Source organism: Podarcis gaigeae, assembly GCF_964106915.1.
Source record: "Podarcis gaigeae genome assembly, chromosome: 14".
NCBI classification, from domain to species: domain Eukaryota; kingdom Metazoa; phylum Chordata; class Lepidosauria; order Squamata; family Lacertidae; genus Podarcis; species Podarcis gaigeae.
Genome location: NC_139690.1, coordinates 29,826,294 through 29,843,304, shown reverse-complemented (window position 1 = coordinate 29,843,304; position 17,011 = coordinate 29,826,294). Strand labels below are relative to the sequence as shown.

Genomic DNA, 17,011 nt, shown 5'->3' with positions numbered 1-17,011 from the left:
GCTTGCCTTTTTCCTCTTCTGTTTCGGATGCGAAAGCCAGTTTCAAGACATGACTGAGGATGGCTCCATTTTTGGAGCATAGGACCCTAGGAAGCTGCCTTATACAGAATCAGACCATTGGTTCATCCAGTGGCGCTGTGTCCTTTGCAAGCACACTGGGTGAGAGCGGGAAAGAGGTATGGAGGGTTCACAAGACTGCACTGCACTGCACTGCCTGCCCATGCAGCGAGGAGCTCGGCTGGCTGATTCTTATTTATACACCACTAGAATGTAGAAAAACCTCAAGATAGTTTACAAAACAATAAGAAGAATTAACAATAAGGTAAAACTTGCAGGAAGGCAAAATAACAACAGACTGAGAACAGATTAAAAATCACATCAACTTTTAAAACATCTGGGTAGGCTTGTCTAAACAAGAATGTTTGTAGCAGGCACCAGAACGAGCACAGCGAAAGTGCTTGCCTGGTGTCAATAGGCAGGGAGTTCCAAAGTGTAGATGCTGTCCTATTAAAAAAAACAATATGGGCAATAGGTTGGAGGGGAAAGAATCTTATAGGATGATCATTTATTATGGCCAGTAAATAACCATTCTGCATTTCATTTCCCACTCCCCAAGCCCGACCTACAAATGCTTGTCCACAAAAACACTTGCCCATTTTGCTGCTAGGTAAACCTTTTTCAGGTCAGCTAGTTTGGTGAACCTCCAAGGCAGTAAGCAAACATAAAGAGCCATCATGAATACCTCTTGGAAGTGATTCCCCATGTTCAGATTTGATCCATGGATGGTGCCGCTAAGTAGGTGCTTTCCATCTGTCTTAAGGGGGTTGATTCCTACAATGCAGGCAACTGAGCTAGATGACCCTTGGGGTCCCTTCCAACTCTACAGTTCTGTGATTCTATGATTATGATGAGTATCACACACACACACACACACACACACACACACACATGCCTGCATGGAAGCAAGGGCTCCTGGGAACAGCGCGGGGGCACATGAGCTGTTCAATCATTTTGATTTCCGAATGTCATTCTCTGTGAGACTTGCTGCTGTCAGGTCGGGTTAGAGGAGACGAATGTCTTTGAAGCTGTCTTCTGGGACGTGAATCATGTGGAAAAGAAGTTCTCCGCAGTTGCAGACTTGTGGCTTGTGGAGAAGGCGCTTGAAGCAGCTTTCAAAAATGTCCAAGGCTTAATAACCACCACCCCCAAAAAATAGCTGCTTAAAGAAAAACACAGACATCCAGGCAGGCAGCTAGCTACCTTTTACAGCCGTTCTGCACATCCAGCTCTTAGAGACCCTGTGCATGTTTCAGTGCCTCAGTGCACGTGCTGATAAAACTCCTCCTCTTGCAGCTGTGAGCTGCAGACTCCGCTATCCAAAATGAAAATGGCAAGAGCAACCTTGCACCTTCGTTACAGGATTGCTGTTTGGCTCCTGCACTCAAAGGGGGGGGGGTAAAGAGGGGCTCTTGCTCCTTCCCCAAACATGCTTTGCTTTCCCACTGGCCCCTGAGTAAGAGTGACACTTGTCACACTATAGAACGTTGCAGAATCTCCAAAGCATTTCCCTGACATGGTTTTAGAGATTTTCCCGATAACACTCTTTGGTAGATCATTATTGAAGAGGGAAGAAGTGCAGGCTGAGAGCTTGCCCAGCTTGGGGAAGGGCCATTGGCAGAGCACCTGTGTTGTAAACCCAAACCACAGTTGCAGAGCTGGAGGAAAGCTTGTGGGAGTTTGTGAGACGCAGGAGGATCCAAAAGACACCAGAATGGCCAGTTCTGATGCTTTTATTGAAGAAAGGCATTGGCTTACAGCACAGCAGCCTGTCAGTTCCCCTTGGCCCAGCTCAAAGCCTTCCATGGGATGGGCTCCACAGCAAGGAGATGGCCAGGCTGTAGGTGGCCGGTACCCAAAACATTACAGATAGTTCCTCTTCTGGGCTCGGAGCCCAACATCCCAGTTCCCATGGATAAGGGTACCATCAAAGCAAGCCAATTAGTATATCAAAGCAGGCATATCTGAAGATGTATGAGCCCAGAACCACAGCAGCTTTTGATTAATGAAAGGGTTATCTTGAGTGCCAACATGGCATAAGCACAGCTTCTGGAGCAGTTCACCTTTGATACAGCACAACCTGCTTTGCATGCAGAACGTCCCAGGTTCAACCCCCAATGGCATCTACAGGAAGGGCTTAGGAAGAGTCCCTGCCTCAAACCCTGGAAACCGACTGCCAGCCAGTGTAGACAACACTGGGCTAGATGGACCATTGGTTTGACTTTGTATATGGTATCTTCCTGTGTTCCTAATTGGGGCATGATTGAGATTTGAACCAGGGCTTGCCTAGGAGCCTATCTAAGGAGAGACCACCCCTGAAAAGGCCCCTCTCCTTTTATTTATTTCAGCAGGACCAGATGTCTAGAAGTTAGCAGCCCCCACTGGCCTTAGGAAATTAGGTTCTCCTTGTAGCAGGGGGCATATCCAGGTCTCAGGCTATCTGTGCTTCCAGAGACCACAAGCCAAAACACAGCATATCTGCTCTTCTCATATTTTCGATAGGCCTCTTCGGGGACGCAAATTAGCTCTTGGATTTTCCAGGCATAGGGCTCTCTAGTGCAAAGTGAGTTTTAATGTTGCTCAACAGATGAATCCGACGCCATACCTGCGCTAACAGAAACTGATTGCACCATGGATTTCGCAATCCGTTGTGCCACAAAGTTGCCAGCAACCTGCTTATGCGTTATCTTGTGCAACAACATTTCACTGGTGCAAAACGAGTGGAACAAGTATACCGCTAAGTGACTTTAACCTAGCACTAGATTGGATACAGCAGCAGGTTCTAAAAGAATCCAGCCTTTCCTAAGATTCCAAAAGAATCTAAAGGACTTCCTTGGAAGGTGTTGGACTCTCCTTCATTGGAGGTTTTTAAGCAGAAGTGGGGTGGTCATCTGTCAGGAATTATTTAGCTGCAATTCCTGCATGGCAGGGGGTTGGATTAGATGACCCTTGGGTACCTTCCAGCTGTAGCCCATGGTAAATGTCTCTGCTGAAATCAGACCTCACTCAACACTACCTCCAATGGTTATGGGGAGGGACTGTATTTCACTGGTGGACAAAATTATTATGCTTTTCATGGGAAAGGTTGTGAGTTCAATCTCTGGTTATGGCCAGAGAGAGAGAGAGAGAGAGAGAGAGAGAGAGAGAGCGAATGAGAAGACCTTTTTTGCCCATGACACTGCTGTTTGATGGGCAAATATTGGAACCTGGTATGAGGCCACTTTCTGGGTTCCAGTGGACTCAGCATGATGGGAACAGCTTTCTGCTTGGATCTCTGGAAAGGAAGGTTGGTGGTGGGGCACTTTTTGCTGAAAGATCCTGCGGTGGTCGTGGGATTTGGGGAAGGAATACGTGGACCCCAGAGTAGCCTCCTTTCCCTGCTACAAGCTCCCAGTTGTGAGAAGCTGAAGAGGCTTGACAGTTTGCAAGTGTTTGCCTTGAATAATTAATTTTTTTTAAGAGCCTGCTGTTACGTTTATTAAAAATGCAAATTGTTTTTCTTAGCAAATGAAAGTTAAATACCATGCAGGGGGTAAAAACACAGCGGTGAAAAAAGCTACTGCCTGGGATGAGTGGCTACTTTTTAAAAACTGTGTGTGTGCATGAAGGAGGGATGTACGGTACTTCTAAGCGCCTCCATTTCCTCTGAGGGCATCACGCCAAGAGAGCAAGGCTTAGATGGTCCGTTTGATATGAACAACAGTTCAGTCACCATTAAAGGGAAGCCATTAATGCTGACGCTGACAAGCCCTTTGATTGGCAGAGTCGAATCCCATAGAAGATGTTCTTGTGTTCCCTTAAAAGCATCCTCTCTGAGCTTGCAATGTATGAGCTAGACACTTAAAGGTCCTCTTTTCAGAGCTGATAGATCGCAACCCAAACAGCCCAGTAGGCGCAGGCAAAGGCTTGGATTATAGGGATTTGGGTGGGGGGCAGGGAGATAATTTTTTCCTGTTCTCTTGTTACTTTGGATGTACTCAATTTGCAATTGCCGGCCAGTGAACAAACTGAAGCACATCCTTGGAACTCCACACTGCTCTGAATTTTATGGTGCAGTTCTCTAAAAATGCATATCCTGGTGACAATAATGTTCAAAACTACCTTGTGTTGGGAAAATTGGTTGCAAAAAAAATATGCTTGCATCAGACAGAATCACGTGCAAAAATGAGCACTCTCAGGGAAATGCAAACAAATTTTCATGCAGACTTCTTTTGGGGGGACGGAGGAAATCACAAATTAATGGGAAACACTTGGGAAACAGAGGGAAACTGAAACTATGCTGGTATTCTTCTTTAATCATTGGTTCTTACAAACAATGGCCCTCAGCCGCTGAAACTTGATTTGTCTGAAAATGGGTGTGCCGTAAGTGTTTCCATGAAATGAAATCTTGAGAACTTGCATAAGTGGTGCTGCTCAACGAAATGACTCAGCAGATGCCCCAAGCTATCATGGCAATGACTGGTTGATCAAACTCTTCCTCCGAGGAACCCAGCCTCAAAGTAGACATTATAGTGTCTGCACTTGCGATCTGCTGTGGGGGCGAGGGGATCGCACAACTGCAGTCACACCTGGCTTGCTATCTCGACCAATTTGGTCCTCCCTGCCATGTGTGACATCGTTCTTTCCTTGGTTTCCTTCCCTTCCAGAAGCAGCCATTCATGTGAGGTGGGGTGGGGGAAGGGCCTAGAAAATATGCAAAATGAGGGCTTATGACTCAATGTTACAGTTGGAAGAGAAGAGGGGTAAACAGACAGGTGTGTCACAGTGCCTAGTTTGGACTCCTTGGTAATTGAAATACTGTTGTTCTCACAGCAGATTTCCTGGCCTTTCTGAGGGGAGATTGGGGTGAACCTATGTGCCCAGAAGTGGGCAGTGGTTCTCAGTAGTGGTATCCCCTTGGTGCCTTGTCAGATTGAGCAGCCGGTTTTTAAAAAGGTAAAGGTAAAGGAACCCCTGACCATTAGGTCCAGTCGTGGCCGACTCTGGGGTTGCGGCGCTCATCTCGCTTTATTGGCCGAGGGAGCCGGCATACAGCTTCCGGGTCATGTGGCCAGCATGACTAAGCTGCTTCTGGCAAACCAGAGCAGTGCACGGAAACGCTGTTTACCTTCCCGCTGGAGTGGTACTTATTTATCTACTTGCACTTCGTGCTTTCGAACTGCTAGGTTGGCAGGAGCAGGGACCGAACAACGGGAGCTCACCCCGTCGCGGGGATTCAAACCGCCGACCTTCTGATTGGGCTTAAAATGGAGCGGGGGCACAGGTCCCCGGAAGCATGTTGCTGAAACTCCAGTCTCTCTTTTTTTTGCAAGAGGGTGCGGTCTGGGGACACCTGAGGCTGCAGCCTGGCTGAAGCTAAGCGGGTGTGAACCTGATCTGTCCCTTGGATGGGAGACGATGGAGAACTCTGTGCAGGAGCAGGATATACAAGTATAATGTGTTTGTTTTTCCAAAAGAGAGATGCCACCCCGCACACACACACCTTCCCATGCATGTGGCACATTCTGGGACAGGTACGGTATTGCATGCGGCTGGTGGAGTTCTGCAAGTAATTGCCCTGTCATCTCATCCTTCTCCTACAATTACTTGCCGGGTGGCTGGCTGACAGCTTATCAGTTCCCCAGCACCTCCATGACAAAATACTCCGCGGTTGCAATCAGATCCACCCTCCCGCCAAAGGAGTCATAAGTATTTTGCATTGTTTCTTTTTTCGTTCACCTCGTTTTGCTCATTTGGAGATACTTTGCCTGACCACCAGGGGCGGGGGTGGGGGGCTGGAGCCTGGGACGGGGTGGGGATGTGGCAAAAACCACCTCCGACTTTTGCATTTGGGTTGGTTTTTGTTTTTTTTCTCCTCCTCCCGCTTTTCTTTCCCCCTTTTCGCCACCTACCATGAGTTCTTTTTTTCCCCTTTCATAGTGCGGACGAAACGCCGAAAACTTCGACCGGTTTTTCACTCGCCACCCACCTGTCTTAACACCACCCGACCAGGAAGTCATCAGGAACATTGACCAATCAGAATTCGAAGGATTTTCCTTTTGTAACTCTGAGTTTTTTAAAGCTGAAGTCAAGAGCTAAGTAGCCATTGTAGACCATAAGCATCACCCTCCCGCATCCATTACCATCTACTCCCGGCAGCTGTTGTGGTGACATCCTCTGTTGCAAACCATTAGCCGTCATGACCTGAATTTATTTTGTGGTGATACTAGAATGACCATGTTTCAAAGACTGTGGGGAAAAGAAAGGTGCTTCTTTCTGTAGGCTTAATAACACTTGGGATGGGACACAAGGCTTGGGAAGAAAGCCAATTTGCTTCAAAATCAGCCTGAGAAAAGCCACCTAGTCCTTGGTTTAGAGCAGGGGGGCTGTGGCCCTCCATATGTGGCTGGACTCCACATCCCATCATCTCTGACCTTAGCCCATGCCGGGTGGGACTGCTGGGAGTTGCAGTCCAACAACATCTGGAGAGTCACGGGTTCCCCACCCTTAGATTAGGGGACAAGCAGTGGATTAATTTAATAACTTGTAAAAATCCTGCAGATGCTGCCATCCTTCTCTGCCTCTATTACGTATTTTGCAAAAGGACCAGCTGTTACTGCCTTTTCACTTTTGCAGGCTGGGCTATTTTGCTTGCTTTTACAAAATTCATTGCGGAATCCCTCCCGCATTTTTTCAAAGGGTGCTATCTCCTGAAAAAGTTGGGGAACCTTTGGGAGGAGGGATCATTCAGCACACGTGAACCCGTTTCCTTTTGAGTCCTTGCAACCCGACTGAATCCAGCCTGAATGCAGATGCAGCCCACAGCCATTTTTTACTGCAGCTGCACAGGAACGGCTGCAGATTGCCTTTGCATTGCAAATTGACGGTGCTGAGTTTTCTCCCTTTGGTCTTGAATGTGGGGGTGCAGAAAGCACAGCCAGGTTGTAGGACCCCATAAATCTCCATGAAGTGAAGGAGACTTGGGGAGCGGGGCATGCCTGGATCTACACATACACAAATTGAATAGCAGTTTCTGGAGGCCACAGAAGGGGAGAGGGGTCTTGTGCTCGAATCCTGCTTGCGGGTTTCCCACAGGCATCTGGTTGGCGTATGGGAAATCGACTAGATGAGCCACTAGGATGTTGGACTAGATGAGCCACTGGCCTGATCCAGCAGCATTTTCTTACGTTCTTATGAGCATTATCCCTGAGGACCCTTGTGAATTGTTGGGGAGGAGATGATCTCTTACAGAGCATTTTCAGCCTCCTCATCAAACTACAGTTCTCAGGATGCTTTGGGGGAAGGGAAAGCAAGCTAAAGGCAGCATTAAGTACTTATTTACACAGCACATAGGCAAACTCTAATTTTACAGGAGACAGTGATTGGATGGTTTTAAAAGGGGATTGGACAAATACATGCAGGAGAGGGCTATTGATGGCTACTAGCCAGGATGGCTATGCTCTGCCTTCATGATCAGAGACAGCAATGCTTCTGGATACCAGTTGCTGGAAACCACAGGACAGGAGAGCAACTCTTGCGCTTGGGTCCTGCTTCTGGGTTTCCCATAGGGACATCCGGCTGTGAGAACAGGATGCTGGACTAGAAGGGCCATTGGCCTGATCCAGGAGGCTGTTCTTGGGTTCAACCTCCCGCTTCCACTCCATGCTTCACTTTAAATTGTGCACATGCATTCCCAGAGATAACTTGACAGGAATCTGACAGGTCCTGCATTTTAACACATGGCTTGAGACACTGTGTTGCCCCTAAGAAACTAAGGTGTGCCCTGAAACTGGATCAGACCAGGGGTCCCTCAAGTTCAACGTCCTGTTTCCCACACTGTGGGAAAATTGCATACAAAAAATGTGCATATTAGGAGATACTTGCACTCAAGGCATATCCACACTCACCTTTCTTTCCTCCATGCTTTCCGGACACGTGCCGTATTTTAAAGCTACATGTCTGAGCAGCCTTTTGTCTCCTCCAGAGCTTTCCTCATGAAAACCCACAATCCATGGAAAACCCTAATTGCCATTTGTTGCACTTCCGCTTTAAAGAGCAGGGGGGTTTTGTAGGGAAGTCTTCATGGCCAAAAAAGGACGCTCGGACATGTAACTTAAAAGCGCAGAGCTGTGCCTGGAAAGAGCAGGGTAAAAACTATGTGAGGATGAGCCTTTAAATGGTGATAAATTTTCTTGAGGGCTTTTAAAAATAAAAATAAAAATTGCAAACAGATTTGGAAATGTGCAGAAGTCATCTTAAGATTGGATAAATGAGAACTTGAGGCGAACTGAAACTGGCAGATTTGCCGTGCTGTAGCTTAGTGGTAGAGCATCTGCTTGGCATGCAGAAGGTCAGTTGCCAATGGCATCTGCGGCAAGGGCTGGAAACATTCTCTTGTCTGAAACCCCAGAGAGCCACTGCTGCTGATCAGTGTAGACAATTCTGAGCTAGCTGGTCCCGGTGGGTCTGACTCTTTGCCAGGCAGCCCCATATGCTCTTCCTTAAGTTGCAAAGCTCTGGGTTGCATGAGAGAGAGAGAGAGAGAGAGAGAGAGAGAGAGAGAACTTCTCGCTATCCATTTTTCATGGTTTTCAGCCCAAAGGGTCCAGCAACATCCTGCTTCTCAGCCCAGGTTGATGCTGAGCTGGTGGCAAGCAGGTTGACCAGGGGCTTCTTCCCAAGCAGAGGCTGCAAGCTCAGCGTGGGCCCCCAGAGTTTCAGGCTAATTTCTAACCACACGCAGACTGATGCCTGAGCTCCCGGGAAGAAAGAACAGTATCACACGCAGGCAGGGCTGTGTCAGTCAATTCCCTGCTCATAACCCATCAGTTGGCTACAATCTGGTCCAGCAAAGCTGAACAAGATGGCAGGATTTCCTGTGAATGCTTTGGAACCAATGGTCACCCTAGTATCTACCACTCATGTCACGGTGTCGACGTTACCCTATCAAACCTTTGTGGGTTTCTTTCCTTAAAAGTATTTGGGGTGGGGTGGGGTGCTGTCTGTCCAGTTGCCAAATCGACAAACTCCTGTCTGTTCCACTGCGCTTTACGTGTGTCAAAAACCTGAGTATTTTTACTAAAATGAAGCTGATATTTAAAAGTCCAAACAGTATTTGTGTAACTTGACTGAAGCTGTGTTTTATTTTATTTTATTGTCTCAACTAATCTTCTGAAAGTAACAAAGACTTGCCACTGGAATTCTCCTTTGCCAGTAGGGCTGGCAACCTTGAAGGAAAATGAAATGGGTTCTTTTAAGACTCTGATGCTGCTCGGACACCTTTTATTCTCTCTTTGGGGGTGGGGAGGGGTTCTTCACTTACCGTTCGCTTTGAGTTGTTCATGTGCCAATTTTTTCCCCAGATACAATTATAAAATAAAGAGTCAGAAATCTTGGTTGGAGGAAAACTCAACTTATTTGTAAACGAGACTAAATGACAGTATGGTGATAGGCATGGGGGTTACTGCAGAAGAAAATTGCAAGCAGAATCACGTCTCAAATCTGTTTGCAAACAATTTACAGAGTTAAAATTTGAAAACATTTCCAGGTGTGGGTGCTCAGAATTATACTCCAGGGTCTCAGCCAGCTTTCCAACGCAACCTGGTGCCTTCCAGATGTTTTGGACTACAACTCCCATCAGCCCCAGCTAGCATGGCCATATGATGCTGGCTTCAATGTGAATTGTAGTCCAAAACATTGGGAGGGCACAAGTTTGGGGAAGTATGAACTAAACTACTAAACTTAGCATGTGAAGTCCTTAATGTTGTGAGCTTGAAGGTGTTCTTTCAACAAGGCCTTATTACTGCTTTTATAAAATTGTTTGATGTGATCAGTTTGTGTTTTTTTAAGGAAAAAGAAAGGAAAGTGCTCCCCTCTGCAGACTGAAATTTCAGTTCTGCATTTCAGTTTGTGGGAAAGTCTATCTAAGCAGTTTTATACACTAGATAACCTGGGTGGAAGAGCCTAACAGGTACGGATGAGAAGCCCAATCTTAAAAAGCCTTCCTCCAGGAAACTCATCACAGCGGTGGACCCTTTGAGCTTCTGGGTTCATTGGGACCTTCTGAGAGAACGTAACCTATCAGGACAGGGTACAAGCTATCTGTAGCATCTACATACCTGGAGCAGCCTGGTCTGGGAGCCATGAATTCACATCTTACAATGAAATTTAAGCCACTTGGACTTCACATGCTTTTGGATGGATCCAGGTGAACTCTCTCGTCTCCATTCTCCATCCCTACCATTGACATTGATCCAGTACAGCAACTCTGAGGCTGGCAATCAAGTGGACCAGGTTTGCACAATAGGTGTGTCACTAGTCAACCCTTCTTGAGTGAGGTGGAAAGATTTGGGTGGTCCAATTAGCCTGCTCCTTTGCTGAACTGAATTCCATGCTCCCTGCCCTGTAAATGTATGCAAAAATTGGATGGGCTTCCCACTAGAAAGGGAAGGTGCTGTGACTTTGTCTCCTGCCCAACTATTGAACAGCCAGCATAAGAAGCCATAAGGCAGGCATAGGCAAACTCAGCCCTCCAGATGTTTTGAGACTACAATTCCCATCATCCCTGACCACTGGTCCTGTTAGCTAGGGATCATGGGAGTTGTAATCCCAAAACATCTGGGGGGCCGAGTTTGCCTATGCCTGCCATAAGGCCTAACTTCGCTCAAGCCAAAGAATGGAAGATCATACCTTTGTTCTCTCGTTCTCCGCAAAGGAAGCAGCCTTCCTCTGCTAGGTATTTCAAAACTGTTGATGATGTTTTTGATGGGGGGCACCCCCAAAGTGTTTGCTCCATCAGGTCCCACCTGGTCATTGCATGAGACATCAGCAGCCTGATGGTTTTGCTCTGGAGGCAGATGTCCTTGTGAGCAAATAGCAGCCTTGGGATGTATCTGGTGATGGACTTATCTGCATTTACCTTTTGCCCCACTCTTTCCAGGTACAAGTCCTCACTTTAAAGCTCCATGTCTGAGCACACACACTCCAGAGCTTTCCCCATGAAAGCTGCTATTTAAAGCTGAACAAATGGCTACTTGGGTTTTCCCATGGAATACAATGAGCTGACCGTTGCTGCAATCTTACACTCACTCACCTAGGAGTCAATGGGTCTGACTTGGATTGCAGTTTGGGGCTGGGAGTCAGTCTCATTGCATTTGAGTAAGGGCCATGGATTGGTGGCAGAGCACTTGCTCTGCATGCAGAAGGGCCCAGGTTCAATCCCTGGAAGCATCTCTAAGTATGGCTGGGAACGTCTCCTTCCTGAAACCCTGGAGAGCCACTGCCAGTCAGTGTAAACAATACTGAACTGGGTAGACCGGTGGTTAGGATAAGGTAGCTTCCAGTGTTCCTATTTAAATTAGCCTTCTATTCAAAATCATGAGGACTAGAATCTTACCTTAGTGGTAGACCATCTGCTTTCACTGCAGAACGTCCCCAGGCTCAGTCCTTGGCACCTTTAGGTAGGGTAGGAGCCTCCCCTGCCTGAAACGCTGGGGAACTGCTGCCAATCAGTGTAGACATTACAGTGATAGATGGACCATTGATTCAACTTGGCAGAAGGCAGCTCCAAGTAAACATGAAACAGATGGTGCTGCCAAAAAAAAGTTACTGGGCAATAGCCCTCAGTAACATCAGTATCCCTGGTGCAACCAACCCACTGAAGACCTAAACATGGCTGCTGTCGTTTTTGAAACAAACTTCTCTTTTTATCTTGGTCTCCCTTATTATCTTAAACAAGCATTTGGTAAATCTGTAAGGTATATGTTAACTCTGAGTCTGGGAAGATATAGAGCCAGCCTGAAACTTATTTATTTCTTTAAGTGTCTGTCAGACAGGGTTATTATACCTAAGGTGGGGATCCCTTAAAATGGTTAGAATCTCACCGGGGATCAAAATATAGCCTGCTTCAGCCCAGATCCAACCTTTATAAGATACTGAATGTGCAAAGAGATGAGCTAATTCCTTGTTTAAGCGCTAGTGGTAATGGGGATGGCTTGGGACAAATAGCTGAGGTCAACCAGAGAGTGATGAAACCACCAAGAAATGGGTTTGGCCGTCAATCAACTCAAGTCATTGGCCCATCTGACCACGTCCTGCCTACTGGGGTTGATGACAGTCCTCCAAGGTATTTCAACTCCTACTGCATGAATGACGCTTTGGAGGGTGTAAGTGGACTCTGCTGCAAGAGAAAACTACTCTTGGCTACTAAAGGGATGGAGCTCATAGGGTAAGTTATGTGGTCAGGGGACAGAGCCCTGCTACAAGACTCCTTTATGACTGAAATAATTTCATGGAGAAGCCAGTCATTTTCAACCAGCTTCTCCAACCTGGTGCCCTCCAGATGTTTTGGACTACAACATCATCCTGCTATGCTACCTTAGTTTTTATCAAAGATTCTTTGACCTGAGGGTGGCAGGGATTGAATCTGGGGCCTTCAGCAGGCGAAGCAGCTGTTCTTCCTTTGAGCTATGGCCCCTCCCAATCCATTTGCATGGAATGCTCTCATGTCAATCACAGGCAAGGGTGGTGAGAACACAGCTTCCGACTTCCTGGGCCACATCGCAAAAAGAAACTTAAGTGATGAGCTGTGGCTTGCATAACTTCTCATTGAAAAGTCAGACCTTTGCAACATGAGAGTCTGTCATCATCTCAGCTGTGTGTCAGAAAACACCTACATTAAATATGTGATTGGATGTTTCACCCATCTCAGGGTCCTTAATAGGTGGCCATTTTGCTACATGCTCTACCACACATTAGTAGGCTGGTGAAAAAGTTCATCCCACAAAAGCTTGCTCATTCATATGGTCCTAATGACTTCAGCCATGTTGGCATTTAATCAGCAGCCAGGCAGGAGTAATGCCGGAGGCTGTGAATGCTGGTTCAGCTGCTCCAGCCCCCATAGTTTAGGTGTGGGTAGGTGACAGACCTACTATGATGCAATCACCAAGCAGAGGCCTCTCTGGGAGGGCATGCTTCCAAATTCTGACAACCTTAATGGTTATAGAATCCAAGAGAAATTATAGAAAGTGATTATTGTTTGGCAAATGTTTGTTTGTTTGTTTGTTTGTTTGTTTGTTTGTTTGTTTGTTTGTTTGTTTGTAAAAACTAGCTCTGATCCCGAGAATGTACACTCAAGGGTTTTCCTGCATAGGAATACAGGAAGCTCTTCTATACTGAATCAGACCCCTGGTCCATCTAGCTCAGTATTGTTTACACCAGGCTTCCTCAAACTCAGCCCTCCAGATGTTTCTGGCCTACAACTCCCATGATCCCTAGCTAGCAGGACCAGTGGTCAGGGATGATGGGAATTGTAGTCTCAAAACATCTGGAGGTCCAAGTTTGAGGAAGCCTGGTCTACACAGATAGGCAGTGGCTCTCCAGGATTTCAGACAGGGTTCCCTCCCAGCCCTACCTGGAGCTGCCAGGGATTGAACTTGAGGCCTTCTGCATGCAAGGCAGATGCTCTGCCACTGAGCTATGTGTGTATGCATGCACTCACTACCCTGTCTTCCACCCAATCTCTAATTGAAGGGAAGCCATATGGACCACGAGACTTTCCTAAGAACATCAGAAGAGCTTGCTGGATCAGCCAGTGGCCCATCTAGTCCTGTTCTCATAGTGGCCAACCAGTGCCTGTGGGAAACCAGCAAGCATGTTCCCCAAAAGATCTGGTGGGCACCAGGTTGAAAGCCATCTAGGGTTCCCCTTTCACTGCAGCACCATTATTAATTGCATAATAGAATTTGGGCAGGGAATCCCTGGATTGGCTTCCTCGTAGAATGTATATACATAACAAAGCAAGCGATGACCACCATTAACTAGGATGTCCTTTTGCACCAGCGCCATTGATATGAAAGGGAGTTACACAAGAGTACTTCTGTCCACAAGGTGTAGTGCAAGATCTGGGAATCTGTAGACATCCAGATGTCATTGGCCTACAGTTCCGATTATTATCCCTGGATGTTGACCAACGTCTGTGGAATCCCAGCGATGCCCGAAGGACTACAGGTTCCCCGTCCTTGGTACTGCAGAAGAAGATAACTCTCCCCTCAGCATGCAAAATGCTCCCCTTGCTGCAACAGAAGCATTTATGCCTTGTTTTCTGGCTCTAGTTTACTGTGTTTTACAGGGATGCTTCCTTCACCAAGTCTTTTCCTAACTCTGTATTGCAAATCAATGAAATTCAATGAAACGTTTGCATGATAAGAAACTACTATGACTGCTGCTATTATTATTATTATTATTATTATTATTATTATTATTATTATTATTCGTACTACTGCTGCTGCTATCATTTTCATCTTCATCACCACATACAGGAGAACTTCTTGTCCCCTCTGTAAGGGCAGTAGCATCGTTCTAGGGATATTCAATACAGTGCAAGATGGAAAAAATTGTTTCTCTCTGTGTTGCTGTTTTTCACTGTTTCCTCCTGCAAATACACTCCCTGCATAAATATGTCACTACCTGGAATGTAAGATGTCCAATTTAATGCATGGCCTTTCCCAAGAATGTTTGAAAATTGATATATAAAACATAAAACTTGTAGGCTGTGCTGGAGAGAGGGGTTGAATGCACACACTGTCAAGGGGATGGGAGTGAGTCTGACAGTTAACTGAGCAGCAGTTCTCGTCACGAAACTCCTAGCCCCCCTTTTCCTATTAAAAATGCATTACATTAATAGTATTATTAATACGAATAGAAAATAAGTAGCACTCTTATATGCAATTATTGCTATAAATTTCTAGCTTCCTCTAAGTGCTGCACATATATTGTCTCTGTAACTCTCATAATGATCCACTCCAGCAGATTATTGCCCCCAAACTACAGAAGGGGTGACTGAGGCTGCGGGAACCAAGGTATACCTGAGGCCACGTAATGATGTGTCCAGCTGGGAACTCCCAGCTCATGCTTCGTACCTGCTTACCACTGAAGATAATAACCATTCTGAGTAAATGAGCATATGCCTGGGATCAGACCACAAGCCTCACCAGCTTAGAAAGCTTTAAAATGAGTGAGGCCACCTTTACTTGTGGGCAGCTTTCTGTAGGCCACATGTCAGTGGTGGGCGTGGTCAGAGTCAAAAGTGGGAGGAGCAACAGGTATGACCGTTACCTGTGTACACTTAGGCTACGTTCCAGGCACACACATGTTTTTGGCCCCCATCGACTCCAGATGAGCAAGAGGCATTATCACAATTTGGACAAATTCCAGCCTGGCAAAAGTACTCGAGGAGCATGTAGAACAGGGCCAGCAAGAAGAGCATAGTTTGGGGGGAGTCCCGGGGGCCAGATTGACCTGGGGGGGCAGTGCTTTGGCTCCCAGACCTGAGGTTCCCTATCCCTGCCTTTAAAAATGCTTTGAGAACTCAGGCTGCAGAAGCAGCAGTAGAAATCTGCTCTTCCTAGATTGTTGTGTGCACACATTTGGATTGTAACCATTGCTGACATTTTTGGAAGTAGAAAGTTTGGTCCAAAACAAGGGGATATTTATCCCTGCGGAGACACAGAGCCCACTGTCTCCCAGTGACTGCTGCAGGTCCACAGTGATGGCACATCGATATATCTCCTTCGAAATAGGAATGGCTATTCCTTCCCTCTCCTCTTCTGAGCTGCCTGATGGGTCTGGTGGCTGGTTTGTTGGGGGGGGAGTTCTCTGGCCTGCTCCCCCACTCCATTCCCTCGGCCTCCCTTTTTAACCCTGTGCTTTTCATCCAACAGAAAGACAAACACGACACTTCCAACTTCGATAAGGAGTTCACGAGGCAGCCTGTGGAACTCACGCCCACCGACAAACTCTTCATCATGAACTTGGACCAGAACGAGTTTGCAGGATTCTCCTACACTAACCCTGAGTTTGTCATTCATGTTTAGGCGACGTGGCAAATCCTTCTGGTCCTCTGCTTTTGTAATCACAGTCCTGAATTCCAGATTGCCTTGTATATATGGACACGAGTCTTCCGGGGTTAATGGTGCATCCGTTCCGACATCCACATGCCCTCGTTGGAGAAGAGAGGGACGTCTGTCTTTGGCCACTTCTCCTCTGTGTGTGCAATATATGGTTTGTTCTTTGACTGGTCTGCAAAAGGAATAGCGTTTCTAGAATCTCTAGCTAGTTGGCTAAACTACCAATAGAGTTTTGAAACATGTCAAAGAGTATTGTCTCGAAATATCAACTTTACTACTGTCTTTGTATTTTCAAATGAAACTGAAATGCCAGTGTTTTCTTGTCTTATTTGAATGCTAAGCATGGTCAATATCCTCAGCCGTCGTGCCACAGCGTTTTGCAATGACTGTGACCTTGTTTCCCAAGATTCTTTCTGTTCGTTTGTTTCTGTTTAAGCCAGAACTGAACCGAGTCAACCCTGTTGATGTGAAGACGTCTGCTTCATAAACTTGCTTATCTTTTGAAATCTATCTGTCTTCCACATTAGTTTCTGTCAACACATTTGGGAATAGCCTGTCAAATATCCAGGCAGGAAACTTCCAAAAATGGAATTTCTGTCTATGTTCTTGTAAATGTTGCTTCTACTTCTTCATTTTTGTAAGGAAAAAAATGGAGATGGCCTTTTCAAATCGTTGGAACCATTGGCAGTTTTAACAGTGCCCTATGATGAATTGTTTTTTTAATTTAAGACAAATTTTTGCAAGTCAATTGTTATGGAAGAATTTTCAGAATTTGACCAAGTGATTGACGCTGTCTCCGCAAGAGGAAGGAGAGCTTATTCTGGTGGCTTGCCTGGATCAAATGTTGGCTAAATTAATTAGTTTTAATTTTTAAAATTAATTCTATTAAATTTTTCTTCCACCATTCCTCCCAGGAGCTGAAGGTGGCACACATATTTCTCCTCACCCATTTTACCTTCAAAACAACCCTGCAAAGTAGCTTAGGCTGTGAGTGAGAGAGTAGCCCAAGGTCACCAAATGAGCTTCATGGCCAAGTGGGGATTTGAACCATGGTCTCTCAGGTCCTAGTC

The 17,011-nt window shown here is 46.2% G+C and overlaps 1 protein-coding gene across 2 annotated transcripts in view; it reads left to right on the top strand.

Annotated features, from left to right (window-relative positions):
* PRKCB (protein kinase C beta) overlaps positions 1-16,451 on the top strand; it is a 183,175-nt gene extending 166,724 nt beyond the window's left edge. Inside the window, exon 17 of one of the 2 annotated variants that reach the window (XM_083712071.1) lies at positions 15,756-16,451. In XM_083712071.1, coding sequence (XP_083568197.1) covers positions 15,756-15,908 — 153 coding nt within the window. In that variant the 3' untranslated portion in view covers positions 15,909-16,451. Of the gene's footprint in view, positions 1-5,976; positions 9,432-15,755 lie in introns of those variants that run through there. The other variant, XM_083712070.1, reaches the window with a different exon arrangement.
* Positions 16,452-17,011: the final 560 nt, after the last annotated feature.